This window comes from Sciurus vulgaris, assembly GCF_902686455.1.
Source record: "Sciurus vulgaris genome assembly, chromosome: 3".
Lineage (NCBI taxonomy): Eukaryota > Metazoa > Chordata > Mammalia > Rodentia > Sciuridae > Sciurus > Sciurus vulgaris.
In genome coordinates this window covers 187,593,281-187,619,595 of record NC_136463.1, presented here as the reverse complement: position 1 = coordinate 187,619,595, position 26,315 = coordinate 187,593,281, and the positions used below count along the sequence as shown (strand labels likewise).

Below are 26,315 nucleotides of genomic sequence, written 5' to 3'. Positions count from 1 at the left end.
GTTAGCAGGTGTGGGGGGGTCCGTGTCCACACAGTGTGGCTCCCCCAGCGGGCCCTGGGACCTGGTGCAGGCATGTGCTTCCAGACACAGCACCAGGTTGCAGGTCCAAGGAGCTTCAGGTTTGGGGTGTGGGGATTTTAGGAACAAGTCTGCCATTTCCTCTGAACCCCTCATCATGCCCTTCCCCGAGAGCCAGCAGTGCCAGTGCCTGCCCTTCCCCAGCCCTCCTGCCAGCTCCTTAGTGTGTCCTCCGGGTACTGGGCTGAGGGAAGAGCGCATTTCTCTGGGCAGCTGTGTCTGTGCAGCTGACCCTGGCCTCTCCCCACACCTGCGACTTCCTCGGGCCACATGCTACATAAACACCAGGTGCTGTCTGTCCCGGAGGCCTGTGTGCCTTGTGCTCAGCACCTGGAGAGCACCAGGTCCAGGTCGTGGTGCCTGCGACCTGGGTTCAGGGTGGCGCTCCTGAAGTGCCAGGCTTATGAGCAGACTTTCCCAGGCCCAGACCTCTGTCTGAACTTCATCTGGCTCCTCTGCACTGCAGATCATCCCCAAGCCAAGCGAGCCGGCCCGGCAACCAGAGAGCCACCCTGAGGAGACAGAGGAGGAGCTCCGGGAGCATCAGGCCCTGCTGGACGAGCCCTATCTGGACCGGCTCCCAGGGCAGAAGGAGGCACACGCGCTAGCTGCTGTACAGGTGAAGCAGGAGCCCATTGAGAGCGACGAGGAGGAGGCGGAGCCCACACGGGAGGCGGAGCCAGGCCAGCGTCCCCCCACCGAGCAGGAGCTGCTCTTCAGACAGGTGCCAGGGCAGGGGAGTAGACAGGCGGGCGCTTGGCAGGCACTCAGCAGCCACCTTGGTCTAGGGTCTGTGTCCTGCATAAACTGGGACACTCCCCTGCGTGCGTGGGAGGAAGGTATGCTCGCTGCAGACATTGGCCTCTGTGGCCTTTGTGCACCTGCTTCCAGCAGCCAGCCTCCTGGGTCCCTTTAGGTCCGTAGGAGCCACGCGCTCGTGAGACTTTAATAACCCCAAACCAGGAGGTGCCTGATCTATTAATCAGTTTAAAAGGTGGGCAGGCTCTAAGCAGAAGCTGGGGCCTGTGGTTGATACCTTAGATGGCAGCACTATAGGAAAGCACTGTGGCATGGCGCCCTGGGCAAAGAGGTGGGACACTGACCCACAGTGGCCAGGCTCTCAAGAGGTGGATGAAGAATCCGTGAACAATCCGTGAATTTCCAGTGGAAAGTAACAGTCAAGTCAACAGAGATTCTTAGGCTAGTGGGCCAGCAGTTGGAAACCCTGGATCAGAGCCAGACAGCCTCCAGGCAGGTGCTTCCTCCCCAGCAGGACGTGAGCTCGGAGAGCTTGAGCAGTGCGCTAGGTTGTGCATCCAGTGCCTGGTGCCAAGTCAGGGCACAAGGGCCCTGGCAGGTCCACATCCTCTGGCTGGGCTCCGTGGCCCTTCTTAGCCCCGGGACAGCTCCCGTCCACAGTCAGTGCTCCCCACCCGGCACTTGGGGCACAGGGCAGGCTGCTCCCACCTGGGCCCTGCTCACTCGGCTCTCAGTGAGTTGGCCTGCAGCCTCACCTCCTGGCTCGCCAGGCCCACACGGCAAGTCGAGGACCTGTCTGGACTTCAGGGACAGGTCCAGAGCAGCCATACTTGCTGACCTGGCAACTGGCCCGGTGGTACTCCTGTCCCTTGTGCTCGGAGGTCCCTTCTTCAGTTCTTGCAGTGTCCAGGGGAACTAACAGTGACCACAGCAACAGAAACCCAGTGGTGGGAGCTCCGACTCCTGGCCAGCCAGCTCTCAGTGGTCCTTCCACACACCATGTCTCTGGTGGGGCCCAGAAGGGTTGCTGTACCTGAAGTTCAGGTGCCAGGTTAGGACATGTCTGAGTGCACACACAGCGTCAGGGCTGGCGTCTGCAGGCATTGATTGCACCCGGGAAGGAGGGCAGGTGGACCTCCCAGCATGAGACCAAACCAGGAGCCTTTCCTCCCACCCTCTAGAGTAGAGCTGCCTAGGAGGAATGTGGCAGCCAGTTACAACTTCAGAGATACACGTAGGAGAAGTGTTGCACCTGTCCAGAAACCTTGCCCCTCGGGAGGGAGGGGGGTCACTGAGCCAGCCCAGCCCACTGTGGCTGGTGAGCTGGGCCTGCAGCCTCTGGATTCCCCCTGCTCTTCGCACCTGGACGCTGCTTCCTGGGGCAGCCTGTGGGACTGGCTGATGGCAGCGTGGGGTGGGGCCCAGCCTCTAGGAGCTGACTGGTGGAGCTGGTGTTGCAAGGCCCCAGATGTCTTCATGACACATCAGGCAGCACTGAGCAGTAGGCCCAGGGTGAGTGGGGAGGCCTGATTCCTCACATGGAAGGAGGGACAGGGGACGCCTGTCTGCCCCCTGTGGAGGCAACCTCAGGACAGCTGGGCAGGTTGGTGCATCTGCTAGCTCCCAGGTCCTTCGGGGGCCCAGGTGTGTCCACACCCTCTAGCCCTTTCCTGCCTGGCTCGGCATTGTCTCCTGAAGTTCCTCCCTTCCTAGTGGGGACACAGGGTGGTCAGAGGCCCCAGGCAGGGAGCTGGTGTGAGGGAAGAAGAGCTGACTTCTGCGTCTGCGGTCACTTTCTGGCCCATGTTTGGCTTCCAAATTAGAGACTCTTGGAACCTGATGAGGGGCAGCCACTTGTGCTCATTGGCTTCTCTGCTACCTGGCCATGGTGAGCCTCTGGGTGCCCCCAGGTGAGGCCACCCACCCTACCCCACGTGATGCTGAGCCCTCAGTATGAAGGGTGGCCCCAACTGCTCCCCGTGACTCAGGGCCTCCTCAGAGAAGCACTGCGTGGTCCCCCACATGGGGGCTGACCATGAGGACATGAGCTTGCCCTGGAGTCCCTGTCCACGTCTGTCTTCCTGCCAGGGGGTCAGGTGCTAAGGCAGGCCATGTCTGTCTTCCTGCACTCTGACCTCACTCAGCAGGGCCATGTGCGTAGGGAAGGCAGGCGTCTGTGGCTGACCCGGGGAGGGGCCTGAGCCGTCCGCTCCTGCCTGGGGCTGGCCCTAGGCGGGCGCTTCAGCCCAGACTGCTCTCCCCGCAGCAAGCTCTCCTGCTGGAACAGCAGCGCGTCCACCAGCTGAGAAGCTACCAGGCGTCCCTAGAGGCCGCGGGCATCCCTGTGTCCTTCAGCAGCCACAGGCCTCTGTCCCGAGCACAGTCCTCCCCTGCCTCGGCCACCTTCCCTGTGTCTGTCCAGGAGCCACCCCCCAAGCCAAGGTTCACCACAGGTAAGACGCAGGCCGTGGTCCTGCCGATGGGGCGCCGTGGGGAGCCACCCGCAACCGGAGCAGCAGAAGGCTCCAGGGCCACTGTGCAGGGCACAGGGCCACACTCAGCCATGGGCCACACCCCGTCCTGTCACTCTGTGGTCCTGTCATAGTCTCAGAAACCCACCTTTTCCCCGGGGAAGGGCAGTCCCCACCTGCATGCCTGCCTGGGCCGGCTGGGAACGTCCCAGCTTCCCATCCCTGGTCAGCAGGAGAGGTGGACTTGGTCCCTTCACTCACCCACTTGCTTCACCAAGCTGACGTCCCCAACACAGGCCCACAGGCCCCTACTAGTATGGCTGTGCTGGAGAAGAGCCCAGCTCGCTCCAGGGCTGCTTCCTGCCCCGTTGCTCCTCTCGGCTGTCTCTCAAGCCACCTGTCCCCCTCCATGAGCCAGAAGGCAGGTAGCGTTGCTTCTTTCTGAAAGGTGTGGAGGCAGGAGCACGGGCACAGTAGAGGACAAGGGGCCACCCGGCCCGAGCCAGGCGAAGGCTGGGCCTGGAGGGCGCGGGGCCGGCGCCCCACAGCAGAGCTGCCAGGGTGGCTCCAAGGGTCCACCTTGATGCCGTCTAGTGACACGCAGAGACCACAGCTGTAGAGACAGACAGGGACGGTCCCCCCATCCCACGTGCCCCTGGCGGCTTGCCTTCCCACACCCCAGACACGGCCGAGCTCTTCTCCGGTCGTAGAAGGTTGTCGTTCGTAGTCTGAGAAGAACCTCAGTAGTCGTCATACAGAAGAAGGGACAGCCAAGGAAGACTGCACACAGCCAGCCGGGCAGGCCCTCCACGAGTCCTGGCCACCAACGGAAGCACCCATGTGCTCAGAAGAGCAGGGCGATGGCGGGCCCACACGGTGACGCCCTGCCCAGGCTTCGGTGGCATTCACAGGTTCACCAGTCAGCGCACGGTCATCGTGAAGCAGCATGGCCGGGACCTGGGGAAGCTGCCCGGCCCACGCCTCAGCAGGAGCCGCTGTCAGGAGCCTGGGGCAGCCCTGGGTGTGTCTGTGCAGCGGAGCGAGACACAGACAGCTGACTGCACGAGGACAGGCTGGCCGTGCCTCCTGGTGCCCAGCGCTCAGGGCTGCCCTCCCACGTCCATGCAGGCCTTCAGCACATCCTTTGGGCGGTGTGGTCGCCTGGGCCCTGCTGCACCTGTTTCACACCCCGCCGGGTCTGCGCTGTGAGGCAGCAATGGGTCCACCTCAGGTCCAGCCTCTGCAGGACGTGCCAGCAAGCATGGCCTTGTCACAGGGACCCCACAGCCTTGCTGGCCTTGCAGTAGCCATGCACGTTGCTCCTAAGTGGTCACTGCCCTCTGCTCCACACGCGGCACCGACTGAGCACAGGCCCTCTGCCCCTGTGACCCGTACCCACCCTGCTGCTGCCTGTTCAGCCAGAAGCCCATCGCCAGCACACAGCGCTGGTGGTCCACCCGGCATTCCTCAGGTGCAGGGCACTGCCTCCTGTTAGCCCAGGTCACAGGCCAAGCGGGAAGGTGTGAGGACGGACACATCCAGCACCAGCATCCACAAGGCCATGCAGAAGCAGGGTCACCGTGAACCCAGCTCACCATGGCTGGGCAACGCGACCTTTGTTCCCAGAAACAGGAGCATAAACAGTGTCACCTTCCAGCATCAGGTACAGAGGTAACAGACCACGAGTCTCCTGGTGCCAGCTTCACCACCTTCCTCTGCCTGGACGAACACAGGAGAGCCAGCAGGTGTCCCTTGTCAGTGACCTGCCTGCTGAGGCATCCTTCACCGGTCCCCCCCGCCCCTTCAGCTCAATCTAGAACAACAGGTGTGCCAGGTGAGCCTCAAACAGGACCTGCAGGGCAGCCCCCCCGCCAGATGCCACCAGGACAGAGCTCCTCCTAGGACGAGGCCTGGCGGCAGAGGGCCTCCTCCATCACAGCGGTCTGCCCTGCAGGTGGCACCAGCCATGGGCAGCTCTGGCATGTGGACGAGGCTGCCCACAGTGGTTCCACAGGGCTTCCCGCAGGAACGTCCTTTCTGTGCTGCAGCCCGGGGCCCTGGACTCCGTGCTCTCGTGGGTGTTCCTTGTGAGCAGTCCACACACGTCTCCACGTCCCCATGGTCCTGGCCCCTCTGGAGTTCCTAGTGGCAGCACCGCAGTCAGTACTGCTCCAACCTCAGGCACCTGGGGCCGTTCCCAGCCAGCAGAGCTGCCCTGCAGAAGTCAGTCCCTGACCAGTGGTCCCTGACCTTAGAGGAACAAGGCCCCCTGTCCTGGAAGGCTGCGCAGCCCTGTGCACACAGGTGGTACCCAGGCCGTGGCTGTGTGGGCCACTCCCCGTGCCAGCCTCTGGCTCGGGCTTTTCTCCTCAGCTGCTCTGGTGTCATGGGCTGTGCACCTCCGGCCTTCACTGCCAGAGCCCATGGGCAGGGCTGAGCCCGTGTGGGGACCAGCCACCCGTGCGCCATGTCTGCTGGGCTTGGCGGGACAAGGGCTTGGGTTGAGCTTGCTGTTTCTGGAACCATCTTCCTCCGGCCCCTCCTGGAGCGGCCTCCTGGCAGGTACTGGCACAGCCCTGGGGTGGCCACTGACCTCAGCTGCCTCTGTCTCCCTGCAGGCCTCGTGTACGACACCCTGATGCTGAAACACCAGTGTGCCTGTGGGAACACCAACAGCCACCCCGAGCACGCAGGGAGGATCCAGAGCATCTGGTCCCGCCTGCAGGAGACGGGCCTCCGCGGCAAGTGTGAGGTAACGTGGGGCAGGGCCGGGCCGGGCTTGGGCGAGGGCCATGGCCACCCCGCTTCGTTCATCTTGTCCGTTGTCATGTTCTCCCTCGGCCCGCAGGGGTCCCAGCAGGTGGAGTCTGGGTTGCAGTAACCAGGGGAGGGCGTTGGGAATGGCACTACCCAACATTTCCCAGGGCCGTCCTCAGCACTGCGTGAGCACAGGCCTTCTGCTGAGAAGCTGTCTCTGCACTTTCAGTTGCTGTAGCAGAATCTCTGAGGTTGGGTAATTTACAAAGAAAAGAAGTTTACTAGCTTGTGATTCTGCTGACTGGGAAGTCCACACAGCCTGTTGCCAGACTCTGGTGGGGATCCCCAGGTTGTGACACAACATGGTAGAGAAACACTGTCTTGTAGAAGGAGCTAAATGTGTGGGCTGGCCTTGCTTTATAACAGCCCACTCTTGGAATACAACCGGAGCCTTCACCCTTTTGGAGGCTAGAGCCCCCATGACCTGATTACCTTCTGCCACGCCCACCTTACTCTGGGGACCAGGCTTCCCACACATGGTTCTAGGTAGACCCCACCTCTAGGCAAGGGCACCGCCAGCGCCGTGACCCACACCTGCACGTCTCTGCTGGAAGCACCACCTGTCTGGTGCCCTCTTCTGGCCTAGCCATGGCCCTGCTGACCTCCCAGGGCTGTCCTGAAAGAAGCAGGTGCCCCTGCACACAGCTGCTCCTTGGCCTCTGCAGTGAGGGCAGAGTCTGGAGGCCCTGGGGAATCGCCTCTTCCATCAGGCCTGCTGGCTTCTCGTCAAGACCACGTCCTCTTTCTCAGCACCTCGAAATTCCCCAGGCTCGGAGTGTGCCTGTGTGGCCCTCGTCTTCCTCGGGTAGAATTCCACGTGGCTCTTGTGGCGAGGGCCAGCCTACGGCCTGGCTTGTCCCTGGGAATCCAGTGCCCTCTGCAGGCCCCAGTGCCCCGAGCTGTGTGGGAAGGCTCCGGTGAGGCTGCGTCTCTGGTCCCGTTTCCTTGGCTGCCTGGCAGTGGCGTGCGTGGCCGAGCTTGCTGTCTGGTGGGAAGGGTTCACTCGCTGATGGGCCCTGCATTCTCCTGACACCTTGAGGAACCCGCTTCCGCAGGCAGGATGACTCAGCCTATTTGAGGTTCCCTCTGTCCTCCCGGGTCTTCCAGCGGGCTGGCTGCAGCATTTCCACAAGTGGACCCAGTTGGTGCCCTTCACCCAGGTGCCCAGCAATCACAGCACCCTGAGCCTCCAGGGGACAGTTTTGTGACAGGCCTGCGGTAGCACAGGCACCAAGAGAAGGCTCCTGTGACCCAGAGCTCCCCAGGAGCTGGTGAGCTCCCCAGGCCGCCTCCCGACCTGGGCAGTTTGCTGGCAGTACCCACCTTCCCGGCTTGCCTGGAGTGCCCACCAAGAGTCCCACCAGGCTGCAGGACCATCCACCTCTGTCCTGCCTCCATCAACCCGGGTGCCCCCTGGGCCCCAGCCCGAGGCCACACTGGGGTGAGCAGACGCGGCTCCCCATAGCTCCTGGCCTAGACTCTCAGTTCTGCTCCCAGGAGGGAGCGCTCAGGAATATGGGTGGTCTGTGCCTCACACTGCCTGCTTCCTTCACTGCTAGTGGTGACAACTCACTCCACAGGGCAGAGGGCCACCGTCCAGCCCTGATGGCTGCCCACTGGCAGGCAGCTCAGCCAGCAGGTAGGCTGGGAGGGGCCTCCTGCCTTCCAGGGCTGCCCATGGATCCTGAAGCTCCAGACTCATGGTGCCACCTTCCACCTTCTCACCTTCTGCCCTCAGCACGTAGACCAGGGGGACTCAGGTGGTTTCTCAGCCAGAAAACCAAATGGGAGCCAGGCGGACCCCCTGGAGCAAGCAGGGCCCAGACCTCCCCTCTCAGCTGTGGAGGTGCTGGCCTATGGGGCCAGGAGGGAGAGGAAAGCAGGGTGAGGAGAGGGTCCCAGGCATCCGCTGTGGGGTCAGAGCAGGGCCAGCAGGGTCATGGGAGGAGGGCTCAGGGACACAGGGCTTCAGACGAGAGCAGTAGAGTGGCAGAGACAGGCTCCCGGGATGGGAGAACTCTGTGTCCAAGGCTGCGAGCTCTCGGCCCCCTTGTCTTGGGAGACAGCAGAGCAGAGTGGCCGGGTCCTGGACACCTGGTGGAGGAGTCACGTGGCCAGTGCTGCAGCTTCCTCAGGCCCCAGGCTGGCCCTTCTGCCTCCGCCCAGTGCACACCCAGGGTCCTGGCTGTGGGCTCCTGTGAACACGTGCTGGCGAGGCAGGCGGGCTGGACTGACACCCTTGAGCTCACAGCCTTCCCTCCTTCCTTCCCACACCACAACAGCCATGTGCATGGCGGACATCTAGGCCGTCCCACGAGTTCCCGGGACCCGAGAGCCATGCTGGGCCCCTGGCCCACCCTCCCAGCACTGGCTGCAGCCAGAGCCACTCCTGCCTAGCCGTTGTCCTAGGAGTCAGCCATGTTTGAGGCTGCCAGGAGGCCAGAAAGGAGGGTAGAGTACAAACTGGCACCAGCCTCCGCCGCCAGGTCCTACCTCAGACCCCGGGGGTTTGCTACCACAGGGAGCTTCCTGGCTTGCCCAGGAACCAGAGGGGATGCACTTCCCAGGAATGGGGCAGCCTCAAACCCTCAGGGGCCTGGAAAGGCTCCCTCCATGTCTGCAGTCTGCGCGCTCCTGGCGTCCAGAGCTTGTGTTTGCTCCATCTTGTGTTCTCCCTCTGTTGGAAGTGTCTGGAAGGATCCCTCTTCACCTCATTCCAACATCTGCTTTAGTTTAAAAGCCACTGTTTCAGTCTGACTGGAAGTCCCTCTTGCTGTGATTCAGATCTTATCCGCTGTGGGGAGTTCTTGTACCTTACCCGCCTTGCCTCACAGGGCATGGCCTGGTGCCTGCCTCTTCTTGACACCAAGTGCCAGGACTCCTGTACCCCAGTGAGCCCCCGCCTGCTCAGACACCCTCTGTGCAAACAGAACGTGGCACTGGCCAGCATGTGTGTGCACAGAATGACCACAAGACGTGGAAGTGACAAGCAATGGCCAGCAGCTGTCAGGTGACCCACCTAGTGGGCACATCCTTCCCACTGTGCCTGGAGGGGAGACACAGCAAGGCCATGGTGGTCTAGGGCCGGATCCCTCCACTGGAAGGCCCTACCTCTCCTTGTTCCCATGAGGTAGTTTGACAGGAAGAGCTGATAACAATGAGAAGGGAACCCTGAGCAGGACACCTGGACACTGGGCCCCTGCCCTCAGGTGGGGTTGAGCTCTGCCAGGTCGACCCTTCCTTCCCTGCCCTGCGTGGACCCCACAGCACAGAGCGTCTTGCAGAAGAAGCCCATGGGCAGGGCTCCTGGGAGCCTGGGGGCACCCCTACTTGAGGCTTGCTTACAGCACGGACACCAAGGCCTTTGGAAAGCCCGGTGCTGGGCCAGACCTGTGGTCCAGACCCCTGCTCCCGCCCCTTGAGAGCAGAAGGTGGCACCACACAGCCTAGGTGTCCCTGATTACCCCTGGCTGGCTGGCCCTCAGGACCCACTTCCACAGAAATGCTGGCTTTCGTCCAGGTCAGAGCCCACCCTTCTGTAAGCTTGGCACCTGCAGGATGGGGTTGGCACCCCTGCCATTTCCCTGTGGGAGACCGAAAGCAGCCCTGGAGTCTCGATTGGATTGATTGCTAAACCAGGTCATGACCCAAGACAGGTGCAGACGTCTCGTGACGCCAACCCGTGTGCCCCATGATGCACAGGGGAGTGGGGTCTCTGGTTCCTCTGGAACATGACTCTGCCAGCCACCTCACATGGCCTTGGGAGTTCCTCTGGAAGACCAGACCTCTGTCAGCACTGTGTGTCGACAAAGGGTGACCCCTCAAAGGCTGGAGTCACCTTGCGAAGTGTTTTCCAAGCCCTCTACAGTGTGTTTGGGTAGTACAGGCTGACCCTGGCTCCTCGTCTTGTAACAACCGGGTCCCTCTACGGTGTGTTTGGGTAGTGCAGGCTGACCCTGGTTCCTCGTCTTGTAACAACCGGGTCCCTCTACGGTGTGTTTGGGTAGTGCAGGCTGACCCTGGTTCCTCGTCTTGTAACAACCGGGTCCCTCTACGGTGTGTTTGGGTAGTGCAGGCTGACCCTGGCTCCTCGTCTTGTAACAACCTGGTCCCTCTACGGTGTGTTTGGGTAGTGCAGGCTGACCCTGGCTCCTCGTCTTGTAACAACCGGGTCCCTCTACGGTGTGTTTGGGTAGTGCAGGCTGACCCTGGCTCCTCGTCTTGTAACAACCCGGTGATCCCGTGCTCACTCCTGCAGCCAGCTGAGCTTCCCTTGGGGCAACAGTGCTGCAGAGCTGAAGCAGCCCCTGCAGAGATGTGAACGAGTGTTCGCCTTGTCTCCACAGTGCGTTCGCGGACGGAAGGCCACACTGGAGGAGCTGCAGACAGTGCACTCGGAGGCCCACGCCCTGCTGTATGGTACAAACCCGCTCAACAGGCAGAAGCTGGACAGTAAGAAACTTCTAGGTATTTCCAGACCTTCCTTACCTCCCTACCAGGGTTGATCTCACCCCATAGGGTGTGTTCATCCCTTGGCCCCTACAGCCAGGACCAGGAGTCACCAACTGCGTGGGCACTTCCCTGCAGTGCCCCCACCAAACCACAAGGCAAGGGGTCTGGAGGAGAAATTCTGCTCTCAGTCCTCAGCCTCGTCCTGCTGATCACCCGGGTCCTCTTCGTGTTGGTGTAGAGGACGGGCCAGAGACCTGGGATGTAGATGGTCTGCATTCCAGAGGTAACTCAGAAGCCTGAGGTCCTACCAGGCTCCCAGGCCTGTCCTGTTCGGCTGGCCACCTGGAAGCCTGGTCGACAAGCCTTGCTACAGGGCAGGAGGCCTTGTTTCTTGGCCATAAGGGACAGCCCCTCAAGAGTGGGCACAGGGAGACCTTGACCGCATGGCTAAGCTCCTCGAAGAGACCGCACCTGGCCTGCAGGGTGCCCAGATGCAGACACAGACCTGGGGACAGGCCCAGGCCAGGGTTCCTTGGAGCCCTTCTTTTCTGGGTCATTTCTTGCCCAGCCTCTGACCACCTTGAAGCCATTGGCTTCTTCCCCAGCATCCCAGCCTTTGTCCTAGGAAACCAACTGTCCCAACCCTGCCCTGGGCACTAGCCATGGGATCACAGGGGCAGGCGAGGCCAGCTATGCTTGGCTTGCTTCCTGCGTGTTGGGTGGAGGACATCAGAGATTGTTACCGGGCCTGCACTGTGGTCATTCACCCCTCCCTGTCCTGACCTGCCCCTCACTTCTCCTGCTCCGTATTCACTGACCCCTCTCCGAGTTCGTCTTCTGTAGCAGACCTTTAGGAGCAGCCCTTGCCCTGGGGGGGTATGGAGCCAGGGTCCTGTGAGGGTGCCCTAGACCCCACCCCAGGGGGCCAGGCATGTTGCTCTCAGCCCCATAGTCTCCAGACATGGCCATTCACTTTGGGGCAAAGGGAGAGGGGCTGTCATTGGCAGGACCTTGGAGTTGAGAAGCAGGGTGCGGGGTGTTGCCTTAGCAGTCAACAACATAGGCTCCGGAGCCAGTGCAACCCCGCTTACCCCACAGAACCCAACAGCTCAGGGAGGTGACCACAAAGACCCAGGACTGCCCACAAAGGGGGCAGGAAGGGGCAGAGGCCAGAGATTGGGCAGAGTACAGACCTCTGTTCCCTGTGCCAGGACCCCAGCTCATGGTCCTGGGAAGCTGCCGCTTCTGCAGAAAGGGCACAGCTGGGCTCCCTGTCTGGGCATCTGCCTGCCCCTGGCCCCTCCCTTTTGGGGACCATTGGCCAGAAGCAGGGTGCAGCAGGCTGATGGGGACACTCCACCATCCTCCGGTCACTGGAGCTTCATGATGCAGATCCAGCACGGAGGGGACCCAGTGGGTGGCCAGGTGCCAGGCCTTCGTCCTGGGCCTGGGAGGGAGTGTGGCAGGGAGTGTGACGTTGCCTGGCACAGACGCGTCCAAGCAGCTGGCTTCAAGGTCAGGGCAAGGGCTCCTGGGGGATGGGTGGCCAGAGCCAAGAGGCTGCCAGAGCAGAGCGTGGAAGCAGCAGAGAGACCTCGAGGGCCACGAGGCCAGTGGGAGTCTGCAAACCGAAGCGGGCCACCCAGGCCAGGGCGCCGGCCCTCAGGGATCCCCAGCCCCGTGTGGCTCCCATGTGCTGCAGAGGCTGCTTGTGAGTCCCAGCGTGAGGGGCCTGCACCTCCCAGTCACTGTGCTGCCCCGAAGGCTCCGACCAGCCTTAGAGTCACTGGTGGCCTCAAGTTGGGTGGGCACAGGTACCCCTCCCTCAGAGTGTCGGCAGCCTGCCCAGCCCACCCTGGTCATCCCTGTCCACCTTCAGATAGCCCATCGTGGCCTGGCCCACCACCTCGGGCCCTTGCTTGCCAGTCTCCAAACTCACGGAACTCGGAACAGAGGGTGGTTTCTAAGTCAGAGGTGAGGGGACATGAGTTCACCACCAGGAGGGTGACCTAGGTTCTCCAGCCAGTTTCAGACCAGGGTGGAGACAGATCACCAGAACTGGAGAGAGAAGCTAGACAGTGTGTCAGGGCACGCAAACGGTGCTGTGTGCTAGGCTCGCGGCCCTCATGGCTCCCTCACCTGCTGACGCCCAGTGGCCTGGTCTCTCTGGGCTCTTGGCTCCTCTCGAGCCCCTGTGGAGTCAGTACAGTGTGCTTGGTGTTTCTCCTGCTGGCCAAGCGTGCATGCAGGCTGTTGCCACGCACACGCAGCGGGCACTGAGGGCGACAGGACCAGGACCCACCTTCTCTGCACTCAGGCCGCTGCCTGGCCCAGGGCCCCTCTGTCGGTCCAGGTGCTGCAGACTGCTGGTTGGCCTGGTCCTACCCTGTGGTGTTCCTGCCTTTCCATAGCATCCCCAGATTTCTAACCCATGGCAGAAGTCCCTGCTTCCTCACTACCATGGGTGGCATGCCGCTCAGTGGGCTGCTCGCTGTCCTGGAAGTCGAGGGTTCATCTTGTGGCGTGAGTTGGTGCTGCCTCGAGAGGGGCCTGGCCTGGGGGCAGCTGGGTGGTGCTCAGCAAGGCCCACCGCAGGAGAACCGTAGTCCCGGCAGGAAGCCCCCATCCCTCACTTGGAAGCATCAGCCTGCTAGCCAGTCTGCTGCAAGCGGACAGAGAGTGATGGTCCTTGATGCCCCCAGCAGCCTCCAGGCCCATGGCTTATAGCCCAGCCCAGGTGCCTGCCCCATGCTGCAGGAAGCCAGAGCTGGCTATGTGCCTGGACACCAGGGCAGCCCTCAACTCCCAGAGTAGGCCCTTGGTGACAGACTCTGCAAGGCCCAGGACTGTCAAGAATGCCCTGCCTGATGTCCACCTAGTGAGGTCCTGTGTTTCAGGACTTCCTGGGGACTCGTGTGTGTGTTCTGGAGCTGTCTAGAAGACTGAGCTCCCTCCACCTCCCTGCTGTCTCTGTGCCAGGTGGGACCAAGGAGGACCATTTCCCATTCTCCACAGCAGTGGCCTCTATGCCCAGCCACTGTGACTTCCCTCCATGAAGCTGGACACTAGGCAATGCTGCAGGATAGTGGGCAGCAAGCAGGGTGTTAGGGGTGTGGCCTGTGTCCCCTCCTGCCCAGCCCCATTCCCATGCAGGCCGTCCTTGCCCACCTATCCCCACATCAGAGTCCACTCTCTGGCTCCACCGCATGGTGCCCTGGTGGCCAGCCCTCCAGGGGAGATGCGCCTGCTGCTGCTATGCCGTGCAGTGCCTGCCCTGGGCTCTGCCACGGGGCAGTGTGGCCTGTTACTCCTGAGTGCTTGTGGTGCTGCTGTCCCGCACCCTGTGTCCCCTGTGGGTGCCCAGCCTGGGAGCCCCAGATCCAGGCAGTGGGCATGCAGCCAGCCGAGGCAGGAGGACAGGGAGGGGCTGAGAAACTGGCTCAGGTCGGACTCCAGGTTCCCTGCTTTTTAAATGGCAGGATGGGAGGCCACAGGCTGTTGTCCATGCTACTGGCCCTGGTGGCCGAGGCCAGGAACAGGAGCCAGCTGCACAGGCCAGCACACGTGGACACAGCCATGCTCCTCCAGAACGTGCCGGGTACTCCCACAGAGGGGGTTCTCTGCTGGCCAGTTTATCCCACACGCGAGCACCATGTGTGCCTTTTCCCTGCCGGTGTAGTGGCGGCCCTCTCAGCCTCTGAGTGCAGACATCATGGCCAGGGCCACAGGCCTGGTCAGTTCTGTGCACCAGGCCTTTCTCAGGCCTGGTCGCAGACATCTGCCGCATGGTGTGGGTCCATGTTCGTGGCCTATCTTTCTGTGTCAGCTGCTCCTTGGGCTTTGAAGTCACCAAGAGGCTTCTCCCAGCACCCTGACCTGCTCCCACTGACACCAAGCCCATGGGCCACAGGCCTTGCAGGCAGGTGTCAGACCAGGTCCCCTGGCCCCAGTGTGCTCCAGAGCAGGAGCTGCTCTTGGGCCCTGTGGGGATGGAGGTGGGAATGGGTCTGGACCCTGGGCCAAGGGACCTGCTAGGTAGAAGACGTCTGGACCCCAGGCTCACTGCAGCTTATGGATGCAACTCTGCAAACCTGGCCAGGGAAGGAGGCAGGGCGTGGAAGACAGGGAGCAGAGGGGACCAGGCAGCAGCAGGGGTGGCAGGCCCCTCCTGGGAGCCTGGGCTCCGTTCCTCCTGGCGCGTTCTCTGCCATCGTGATGGGCAGACTTCAGGCTGATCTGCATTTGGCCGGCTCTGAGATTGCCGAGGAAGAAGACCCCATCCCCACCCCGGAGTACCTTCCTCACAATGGGTGGCAGTCTGGGGTCCTGGGTCCTGAGTGAGAGTTGAGGCTTCTCAGTCTAAGCTTGTGAGTGGGGCTGCAGGCATGCTGCACCCCTCCTGGGGTCTTCATTGTCTGGAAGTCCTCCTGTGGCAGGGGACCCCAGGCCTCTTCCCACCTGCACAGCTGGAAAGACTGGCAGGGGCCTCTGAGCCTGGAACACAGAGCTGGTGTTGGGAGCTGGAGGTGGGGCTTGCTGTAGGGGCAGCAAGCCCGGGCTGCTCACCCTGCTGGCCCTGGAGAGCTGCCTTTGTGCCTTGGAGCCAGCGCAGGTCCCAGGCCTGCTCAGCCCTGGAGCTGGCGTGCCATGACCTCCTGACCCTCTCCCTCTCCCCACAGGCTCCCTGACCTCCGTGTTTGTCAGGCTCCCTTGCGGTGGTGTTGGGGTAAGTATTCCTCTAATGCGTGAATCGTGTCCTGTTTGTTCTCAGGGCCCCAGCGGTCCCAGAGATCACTGCCTGCCTTTGCTCTGAGTGGGAAATTGCTGCCAGGTGTTTTCCATAAGCAAGGCCTGTGGGCGAGGTGCCCACGTGCAGCTCCAGAGGCCCTGCGAGCCGTGAGCACTGTGGTGGCAGGACTCGGGCACCTCTCTCTGGCCATGGGCATCTGGTGCACATGGCCTGGACCTGCTGGGTTCTGGTGCTGGCCTCAAGAACTGGCCCTTGTGCAGGCTGTCTTGTCTTCTGCGTCCACAGGCGTGCTCTGCTCACGTCCACTCAGGTGGAGGAGCCCTGGGGTGGGGCATGCTTACTCTGTCACTATCCAGCGACACTGTGGGCACGTAGCATTTGTGAGGCAGCTGGCTGGGCTGTGCTGGCCTCTTCCTACAGGCAGATGTTCCCAGCCGGACGCTTGGGAGAACAGGCAAGGGCACACAAGTGATGGACATTTTCCGTCTGTGCGAGGTAGAACAGCCTCCACAGCCGACCTTGTTCACAAAGGTCTCCCAGCTCTGTCCTCTTCATGAAGCGAGGCTGTGGGCAACACCAGAGCACACTGGGTTTGCAAGCAAGGCCGAACCTCCTGGTCCACCTGTGACCGTCGTGACCCCATGGCATTGAGGACCACAGCAAAGGGTCACAGAGGCCAAGCATCAGGAGCAGGTGGGCAGCAGAAGCTCTCACTGCCGAGTGGGCAGCATGACCACAGGTGGCCAGGTGACAGTCCAGGTCTGCATTCTGTTGTGGAAATGAAACAAGACTGCTTTCTCCCAAGTCTTTGCAGAAGTTGTGGCTTTGAAAACTACCTAGTCAGGAAGAGTGAACGGCACTGACTCATACCACCGCCAAGCCTTCTTGGGTTCTTTTGTTTTGTATTATAAATAGGCTGCAATCTTAACTCTGGGCAGATTTTTGGCCAGACTTGAAAAGATCTGAATTTGCACTGCCCTGCAGCGAGCAGGCCTGGCTTTATAATTTGCAAATGAAAACTAAATGCAAGCTTAGAACCCAGGCTACCCCCCCATGCTGGATCCTGACCAGGCAGGGCGTGGGAGCAGGGCTGCACCCTGCATCTGGGTGCAGCGTCTTAAGAGGAAGCCTGTCCACAGGCAGCGGAAAGCACAGCCCAGGGGTATCTTCAGGTCTTCCCTGCTGTCCGCCATACAGCAGGAGGGCCACCTACAGGGTGCACAGTGACCCCAGCATGGGTGGACTTGCTGGGTCACAGCTGCAGCCACAGCTTCCCCATGCCTCGGTGTCCCTTTCCAGAGTATGGCCAGCCCCTGGGGTGTCAGGAGAAGCAAAACAGACCCTAGAGTCAGCGGAGGAGACTGCTGCCAGGGTGGGAAAGCAGGTAACAAGAAGAGGGCAACTTCTCCTGAAAGCAGCCACAAATTAGCGTTGATGTTGTGTAATGGTGCTTTCAGAGCCTAGAAGTACCCTCCCTTAACTCGGTTAAATACAGGTTGTAAATTGTTTTGACCTTTTTTCAAACCAAATAAAAGAAACATCTGCTTTAGGCACCTCATCATTACAAGTTTCAAATTAGTGAGGAGTTTGTATCCTTGTTTCCCTGTGGACCCTCACCAGGCTCAGCCCCTGCCTGTGAGTGTGGCATGGACTCTGATTGTCCCCCAGCCACCTGTGAGCCCACCCTGACTTGCCGGCCCTGGTCGTCTGTTACATCTCCAAGACTGTGAGAATCCTTGTCCGGGGTCCCCCACCTTTCTCCTGCCCCTGCTGTAAATAGCAGGCAGCTGGCCCTTTGTCCAGTTCCCACCCTGCAGTAGGGATTGCATGCTAGTGATTAGCCCTGAGCAGGGTGGACAGCCATCACCGGGCCCGAAGCCACAAGAGGATCTCTGCAGGTTTTCTGGGGACAGTGGCAACCACAGCACACAGCAGAGCAGGTGTCCACCATCCCCTGCTGCCTTTGCTTGGCTCCTTTAGCAGCCTCTAGACCTGGACTCCCTGGGACATTGTTGCCCCTGGAGGCAGGGCAGTTGGGGCATCTCTCCCAGCCTGTGATTTTAATGAATTGATTCTCCAGCTGAAGCAGCCTGGCAGAATAGAACTGTCATGAGGTGCTTCAGTGAGCAGCAATCTAGTCTCATTAGGCAGCGGCCATTCTTTAGGAGCAGGGCTTTAGGATGGAGAGTAGTCTTTTGACTTTTAGAAACTAAGATTCCAGAGGTCTGATCTTTGAAAAGGATAATACTGGCCAAACATACTCGGGACGTCTTCAGCCCTGTGAAGGCAGTTTCAATCTTGCTTTGATGGTACGGTGTCATGACTGCCTAAAGAAGGATCCCTCCCTCCCCACGGAGCAATCAGTGTCTATGAAGTGGCCTCTTGGCCTTGCAGTGGGCAGAAGCCACACAGGCCTGGGGAGGGGGTAAAGAGGGTGTAGGCACAGGTTTCACGCCAGCTCCCAGCCCCAGAGTGAGTACTCAGAGGTCAGTTTGAGGAGGGTCCTTGAGTGACAGTACATGAGCTTGTTAGGGCACAGGCCAGCCCCTACCCAGGGAGGGCATGAGTCTCTGGTCTGGCCCAGGCCCAGCCAGGCGCCCATGGAGACTTCTCTGCAGACCAGCAATCTCTGACTTGTGGCAAAGGAAACCAGCCCAGGCACAGGCTGTGTCTGTTCCCATGAAGGGTGTGAGGCTCTGCAGGGGTACAGCCTGATATTGGGGCTCTCAGGGCTGCAGGCTGCATGGTCCCTCAGTGGTGGTGACAGTAACAATGTTTCCACAGGTGGACAGTGACACTATATGGAATGAGGTGCACTCGTCGGGGGCGGCTCGCCTGGCCGTGGGCTGTGTGGTGGAGCTGGTCTTCAAGGTGGCCACAGGAGAGCTAAAGGTCAGTGGGGGCCCTGCAGAGCTGGGCTGCAGAAGGAGCGTCCAGGGATAGGGTGGCCCCTTCCCGCACTAGGGAAGACAAGCAGTTTAGAGATTCTCAAAGATTTCTTGGGAACCTTTACCCTCTAACAAGTACTGAGGCCCCATGGAGCTCATGTACATGACGTGCCCTGTCAGCGTTGCCCACGGTACAGATTCAAACTGAGAAACTTTTTTTAAAATACCGTCTTAAAGCCTCAGTAACATCTGGCTTAGTGGGCATTGACTTCAAGCACTCCTGCGTCTGTCTCTGGCCACACATTGGACACATGAGCATCATAGCCTGGCACAACTGTGCAGCTAGAAAAGCAGAAGCTCTTGGCAGCCGCTGTGCCAGGCAGCAGGCTGCAGGTTTGGAAGGCTGGCCGCAGTGTGGACACTGAGACCGCGTCTGGGCCTCACCTCCAGCGTTAGGGTCAACCCTGCACCCTGGGCTGGTTGCAGACCTTCACCCAGGAAATGCCTGTCTCCATAGACAAAGAAGCACTGCCTAGGGAGACCGTGGCCTCACAGCCCGGCCTGAGCGCAGGCGAGCAGTCCCGCCACAGTGCGGAGCACTGTCGCCAGCAGCCACAGCTGCCACGTCCCTCTGAGGGCAGCCTGGTTCTGTGTTGGGCAGCCTGTCTCAGATTTACCCGAGGCAGAGCACCAAGAGTTTGCTTCTGCCCTCCTTGCAAGGCACGCGGGTACCCCTGAGCCAGAGGAGCTCACTGGACTTGCAGGGCCCGTGGCCTGGTGCCCTGCCCAGGTGGTCAGTGCTCGCCGCCCAGGAGTCTTCTTCCTTCCTTCCAAGATGCACAGGAGAGCGGAGATTTGATCCACTGTATAAGTCTTACTGCTTCCTTGAGGACCTTTCTTGGGAGGAGCTGCCCCCCACCCCACCACAGCTTGCGGCAGTGAATCCTGAGGGCTAGCGTGGTCCTCTGCTGCTGCTTAGCTACTGCTGAGGCACGAGGAGCTCGCCCTGCACGGCGCTGGCACCATCATGCAGCGGTTGGTGCCTGTGAGAGCAGACCCGGGACCCACGGACAGCACCTAGAGCCACTACACAGTGGGGCAGGGAAGTGGCTCTGTAGAACCGAGCCTGCCAGGCAGGGTCCACCTCAGGAGTCTGCCTTGCAGCCTCGCTGCTGCTCTTGCCCCTCCTGTCCTGATCCTGGTCTCCAGAGCTGCCAGCTCCTCACCCCACTGCACAGTCATTAATGGTTGGTTGGTGGCCCTTTTAAGACCTTAGTATTACAGGGCTGACCGTGTGGCTTCTTGCTGCTGACGAGGCCAGGAGGCACCCGCTGGAGCCACACTATTTGCAGCAGCTGAGGGGCTTGCGGACGGCACTGAGGGGAGGCATGCAGCATGCTGGTGCCAGCCTCGGGAGCGTTCCTCCTGGGTTAGAGGCAGCACTCTGCTGCCCACCCCGCCGGGGATGGTCTGCGGCTGGACAGTTGTGCCTGTCAGGGCAGAGTCCCTTCCCTTCATCCGCACCCAGGTCTCCACCACCGAGCACCAAGGTGCCCCTACTGCCAGCAGCCCCTGAAGACAGGAAGGCAAGGCAAGCCCTGGACTTGACCTGGGCGCCTGATTTGCCCAGAAGCCCTGAGAAGCAAGAGGCCTCTAAGTAGAAGGCCCAGACTCCCCCAGCCCTCAGCCAGTGCTGCAGCCCACACCAGGTTGCTGGGGGCAGGGAGCACCCACGGCTTCCCCGGAACGCTGCGTCTGCTAGAAGGGGTTTGTGAAGGTTTCCAGTGGACCTGAAATGGCTTTTACTCTTTTTTCACTGTCTCCCACCTGGCCTGGTGACATCTGCAGAATGGCTTTGCTGTGGTCCGCCCTCCAGGACACCATGCTGAGGAGAGCACACCCATGTGAGTGGGCACAGCGGGTGGGCCTCCCTTCCCCTGGCTGCGTAGCCCTCGCAGCTCAAGAGCCACAGGGCAGCTGGGGAACACGGGCACCAGGGCCTGGTGGCTCCCTGGGTGGACACGCGTGCTAGAGAGGCGTCAGGTGACAGAAAGGAAGAGACAGGACCCTTGGGAGTGGGTCCAGCAGGCTCCGGAGGCCATTGCTGTCATGCTGGGAGCTCGGCTCGCATGCAGCCTCTCCACGGGTGCCGCCCAGGGCATTCACGTCACCGCTGCCACCTCCCAGGCGGCCTTGAGCTGAGCAGCCATTGTTGGGTGCTAAGGAGGCCAGGCAGAAAGTCATGTCCACAGCCAGTTCCGGACTGTTTCAGGGCTCAGAGACCCTGACCTCCCATACTTGAGGGTCTGAGTGTGGACGCCCAGTGTTGAGGAAGCCAGCGTGACCCTTTGCTGCCCGGGGCCTGAGCTGGGAAGTGTGAGCTGCCCCGGCCCAGAGGCTCCTGGATGAGCCGTCGCTGAGAGAGAGCCCGCTGTGCTCTGAGGCAGGCCGAGCCTGGCCCTGGCCCTGCACGAGAGAGGAGGACGTGGCCTTTGAGCTGGGCCAGGGGAAGGAGCAGCAGAGGAGCCAGGAAGTGAGTGTGCTGGAGCAGGCAGGTCTTCCCGCGCAGAGAAGAGGTGGTGGCCTCCGAGAGTGAACTCCGGCTGGAGTCTCTGGCCTTACCTGAACCTTGTGGTTGTCCAAGACCCAGAACTGGCCCAGCCGGGGCACCAGGCTTCCTGCCTGCCTCCCTTCTCCGAAGCCCCTTTCCCTGATTTGAACCCAAGGGTCGGATGTTCTGAACAGCAGGGGCACAAGGGATGTGAGCGGCCTCGGCAGTCGAGGGGGCTCGTGCTGCACCGGGGCTGCAGGGCAGCTGTGAAGCCCCTCCTGTGGGGGCTCGGCCGGGAGCCAAGGCCGAGACCACTGGGGCTGGTGCTTGAGCCGCCTCTGCTGGCTCTCGGTCTGCCACTGTGCCCTGGAGTGGCAGGGAGCCCGAGAGCCACTGTCAGTGTAGGTGAGGTGGAGGGGCCAGGAGGCATGCAGGCTGGTGGGGGCATCACAGCAGCAAGGTGCAGCAGAGCCTCCAGGAGGGAGACCGGGCTGTGTCTGTCGCGCCTGCCTGTGTCAGCCTGTGTCTGTGTGTGTCCGTGTCTCGTGGCTCACACCAGCTCAGGTGAGGTCCCCAGGTGCTGGTCTAGGGCCTTCTCCAGAGCCCTCCAGGGATTGCAGGACGAGGGCCCTGCCGCGGGTGGTGCGGGGGTCAGTGTGTGCCGCCTGTGCTGACTTCCGCAGGGGCTTCTGCTACTTCAACTCCGTGGCGGTGGCGGCCAGGCTGCTCCAGCAGAGGCTGAGTGTGAGCAAGATCCTCATCGTGGACTGGGTGAGTGGAGCCCGCTTCCTGGGAGGCGCTGGAAGGGCCCCGCTTGCTTGTTTTGGGCACAGCCAGGCTCAGGGCAGTGTGGGTTTCACCCCGCTGGCTCTGGGATCGGGGAGCTCTGCTTCCTGGAAGCTGCCTCAAAGATCAGAGAGCAAAACCCCCACCTACCAAGAGCCCACTTCATGGTCTCCAGCGGGCCCTCCAGTCGCAGGCTGCCTGCCTGCCCAGAGAGGAGCCCCTGGTACTAGTTGGGGGTAGTCCTGTCAGGCTTCAGCTCATGCCCAGGAGCGGCCTTTCCAGGACACCAGGGGAGCCCTGGGCAGTGAGGGCCAAGCCTGGCCTCCCCTGAGCTGGCCCTCCGTGCAGGACGTGCACCACGGGAATGGGACCCAGCAGGCCTTCTACAGCGACCCTGGTGTCCTCTACGTGTCCCTGCACCGCTACGACGATGGGAACTTCTTCCCGGGCAGCGGGGCCCCCGACGAGGTGAGCAGCCCAGTGGGGCTCTGAGGAGGGCCACCCACGCAGCAGGCGCAGGGTTCCCCTGGCTGAAGCCCAGCTGGTCACTCCAGGCGGATGCCAGCCTGGGCATCCCCTGTGTGTGGGCAGTGCCACGTCTCTCCCAAGTATGAGAGAAAGCTGGGGGTTCCTACTGACTCCTGCTGGGCAGGCCAAAGTCTCAGGAATGTGGAAGTGAGGTGTGCCTCCTCCAGGAAGGCCCCCTGCCCTGTGGCGGAGCCAGCCCTCCAGGCCTTGTCCCTGCGAGTGCCCTTGGGCAGGACCCTACCCAGGCCTGTTGCCCTTTAGTGCTGCATGGCAGGCTGGGTCACAGAGCCAGCCCTTCTGAACAGAGGCCCAGAGTAAGGAAAAGGCCACCTCCAGCTCTAGCTCCTACTGCTTAAGGGGAGGTGGGGTGTCTCCCAGTGTCCTCTGCCCAGAGACCCTGTGCAGTCACAGGGAATGGAGCAGCAGGTCTGCAGGGATGTTCCTGAGAGGGACGGACCAGTCTCCACAGTTCCTGCGACTTCAGGGTCCGCGGGCGCCTACGTGTTCCGTGAGGAGAGCTTCCTTATGCCAGCACATCAGGACCAGCCCCGCACAGGAGTGCACACGCGCTGAGAGCCCAGGATACATAGGCCGCCCCTGTGGGGCCCCAAGACCTGCCCAGCCCCGTGCCACCTGCAGCAGGTGTTCCTCTGGAGGATCTGGGACATGAACTTCTTTCCTTCTGGCCACAGGTGGGCACAGGGCCAGGCGTGGGCTTCAACGTCAACATGGCTTTCACGGGTGGCCTCGACCCCCCCATGGGAGACACAGAGTACCTGGCAGCCTTCAGGTGAGTCCCTGGGTTTTCCCAGTGGCCCCTAGCCTGCGTGGAGGAGCCGCTGCAGAGACGCAGTGCTCACACAAGCCACCCGCAGGGAGCAGGAGTGCGCCTTGCAGGTCACTCATCTTCAGCGCTCAAGTGTGACCTCCAGCTCCCACATGCCAAATAAAAGTCGGGACTTTAGTAAGTTTAGTCCTGATAGTAAGAAGTGGGGCGGGGTAGAGGCGAGGGCTTTGCTGCAGAGTTGGGCATTATCAGGTTAACCAGTGAGAAGTGAAGGCACACATCCCCAAGATTTCCCCATGTGAGGTGACAGACAGTGGAAATGAAGCGTTTTTCCTCCATGTGTGAAGACTAGGAGGTGAGACCCTCCCTGTCCTCCCCCTGGTCCTTGGAAGCTCTGGACGTCAGGGACTGAAGCAGCTCCTGCCAGCAGAGTGCAGGGCCTGGCAGTGTGGTATTCCCACCGGTGTCGTGGCTCTGCCGCCCCATGCGGTGAGCTGCCCAGCCAGAGTTGCAGCCCCAGTGGGTCCTGGGGCCTTAAGAGAAGGGTTTCAGCCTGGCTGGGCCTGGTGGCCTTTAGTCTTGTCAGGAGCCATCAGTGCATTGCTTCCGGGCACCTCATTGGGTCGTCTTACCCTGACCTGCGTGCACACAGAGCTCCATGCACAGGCATGTGCCTGTGGTGCTGTCTGAGTGTATACGTGCAGTCTTCCGTATGTGCCTGCCTGTGTGCACGGCTGTGGGCACAGGCCTGTGTGACGTGGGGGACTGTGAGTGCATTTATGTACTTCTGTGTGTGCGTGTCTGGGTGGGACTGTGCACACAGACAACCTCCGTAGACTCTGCTTTGTGCTCTGGGGACCCTAGGTAAGTCACATGCTCACCCTGAAGCAGTCATGGCTCCAGTTTCCTGGGAAAGGTGGTTGGGTCTGCTGGTGCAGGTCCTCTGTTCACCTATGGTTGACTCACAGAAGAGGTCAGTGGCTCACCCAGTAGCCTGGTCAACACAGACAGCAGCAGCCAGCACTGATGCCCGGTTGCAGCTTTCCCTTCTGCCCCTGGCCAGCAGTGGTGTTGCTGACCCCGCTCTGCCTCGTTGAAGGGAAGGACGTCCCCAGACACACCTGAGGTCTGCAGCTGAGAGATGAGCACGTGAATTGGGTGTCACACGTCCCCTGCTGGGCAGGTGAGAGCAGCTCGCAGTGGGCCTGCCGCAAGCTAAGGCTGCCCACAGCCGAGTGCCCGTGGTTCCTGTGCTGAGGAGCAGGACTCAGCTCCTTGAGGGCCTTCCTTCCTTGCCTGGTGGCATTTCCCAGTTGTGCCCAAGGCCTCGGGTGGAAGCCCAGCCCTCGACACAGCGTCCCAGGCCACACCTGGCCCACCTTTAAGAGGCATCTTTCTCCCCAGTTGCTCTTGACATCTGCTCAGTGTCCTTCCAGACACATACATGATGGCACCTGATCGAGAGAGCTCTTTAAAGTTTCAATAGCTTCTTTGAAACTGAAAATTGTTTCAGGGTTTTTTTATTGATTTGAATGTAAAACAGCACTTTGAAGTTTACGATTTGTGGTTCCCTGGGCCCCGGATGGGGAGGAAGGGTCAGAGACTGGTTTTCCCCTTTCTTCTTCACCGGCCCCTGTTGGGGGCCCCTTGGGACAGTGCCTGCCTCAAAGGCATCACCTTGTCATTCAAACCTTGGCCTGCCAGGTTGCGTTTTCAGGGGATCAAGCCTCAGATGAAGAAAAGATAAGAAAATTGCCACTAATAAAATCCAGGAACGGCCGGCACTTTCTCCTCAGGCTCAGAGACTTGGAGGAGAAAAGGGACTTTAATTCAAACCAGTCCCAGTGCCAGACGGGGCTTTGAAGTTTGCCGAGCTCAGGCGGAGTGCCCCAGGCCTGGCGCAGATGATGGCGTGGGCTCCTTAACCCTTCCCTCTGCCACTGCTGCAGGCGCACTTGAGGTCAGCTCTGCGCAGGGGGTTGGAATGTGGCCTGGTAAAGCCCCTCGATGTCTGGGGTCTGAGTGCTCTGGAGAGGACAGGCCTTCTTGCTCAGTGGCAGTGGGCTGTCCACTCCCCATCCTCCAACCGTGGAGTGATACCTGAGACCTTTGACCTCCGCGTGTCTCCAGGATGCTGGTGCCGCTCTCCTCAGACACCCGTCTGACTGGAGATGCTCGTGGTGGCAGGGTACCTCTGACACACGGCGGCCCTGACAGTCACGGTGCTGCGTTCTGAGGTCAGCACTGACCACTTGAGGAGGCTCGGTCCCTTGCTTCCTAAGACAGAGGCCTCCACCAGGACACACACGTGTTCCTATGTAGAAGTTTACCTGTGGACATCGCGTAGTGATTTTAGAAGCAAAAAATTATAAGTAGAACTCTCGGAGTTGAGAAATCTCCTGCTCCCTGACTGGCAGACCTCTGGGGCCCTGTCTGCCCACCAGGGTCCAGACAGTGGAGAGAGCCTGGAGGGAGGCGGGCAACGGGCAGCTAGGGACTGCGTATGGGGAGCTGGTGATGCCCCTGAGGCCTCTGCCAAATGCCTGGGAAGCTCCCTGAGGCGGGCTGGGCTGGGTCCTGGAGTAGCGCTGGGGGAAACGGCCTGCGACACCGCTATCCTGCCCGTCCTAGCAGCCCTGCCAGGGCCATTGGAACACAGCAGCTGGGTTTGCCTCCTGCATCCTGACCAAGGCGAGGTGGTCCCAAGGACGCATCAGGACATGGAGACAGAGCCTGGGGAGGAGAGTCACACAGGCAAAGGGGCCCAGGAAGTGCAGGATGGGCAGGGATCCAGCAGGGTCCAGCTGCTGGCCTGCAGGAGGGTGGAGGGCTGGGGACACAGGACCCTTATGCTCCAGGAGGGTTCAGAAAAAGTGAGCAAGTGTCCACCTGAGTTGGCAGTTGGTGACCAGGAAGGACAGGTTCAGGGTTCGGACAGAATGGCCTGCATGTGAGAAGCAGAGACAGCAAAGGCACTGCTGCTCTGGGGACAGGAGCAGAGCGAGACTGCGGCCCAGGGAGGAAGGGTCAGGGAGGGGTGAGAGGCTGCCCAGGAGAGGGGTGTGAGGAGTGGGTGAACAGGAAAGCGCCCTGCCGTGGGGGCCAGCGTGCCCCAAGAGCAGGGCAAGGGCAGCCGCTGTCCACAGGGAGGCACGCTGCAGCACCCTCTGCCTGCACACTGGAGCCACGGTCTGGAGCACCTGTTGGGAGGGCTGCAGGGGAGAGTGCATCGCAGGACCTCAGGGAAGGAACAGAGCGTCCACAGAGCACCAGGACGGCCAGTTCCCAGCTCGTGTCAGGTGGGGTGCCCAGGAGGACCCAGGTGGGACAAGCCTGCCATTCCCTCAGGGGGCAAGTGTTCCTGACTGGCGGAGGTGCCGGGGCAGGCCCCACCCAGCCCCGGGAGAGTGGGTGCCTAGTTGTTATCTGTGCCGACTTGACCTTCAGC

At 61.2% G+C, this 26,315-nt stretch overlaps 1 protein-coding gene across 1 annotated transcript in view; it reads left to right on the top strand.

Annotated features, from left to right (window-relative positions):
* The window catches only part of HDAC4 (histone deacetylase 4), a 255,976-nt gene that overhangs the window by 211,757 nt on the left and 17,904 nt on the right, over nt 1-26,315 (top strand). Inside the window, 10 exon segments of the mRNA XM_079133930.1 lie at nt 545-802; nt 3,104-3,290; nt 5,927-6,060; nt 10,472-10,577; nt 15,257-15,303; nt 18,112-18,219; nt 20,064-20,119; nt 21,450-21,537; nt 21,901-22,020; nt 22,773-22,870. Of these exon segments, the coding sequence (XP_078990056.1) occupies nt 545-802; nt 3,104-3,290; nt 5,927-6,060; nt 10,472-10,577; nt 15,257-15,303; nt 18,112-18,219; nt 20,064-20,119; nt 21,450-21,537; nt 21,901-22,020; nt 22,773-22,870 (1,202 nt within the window).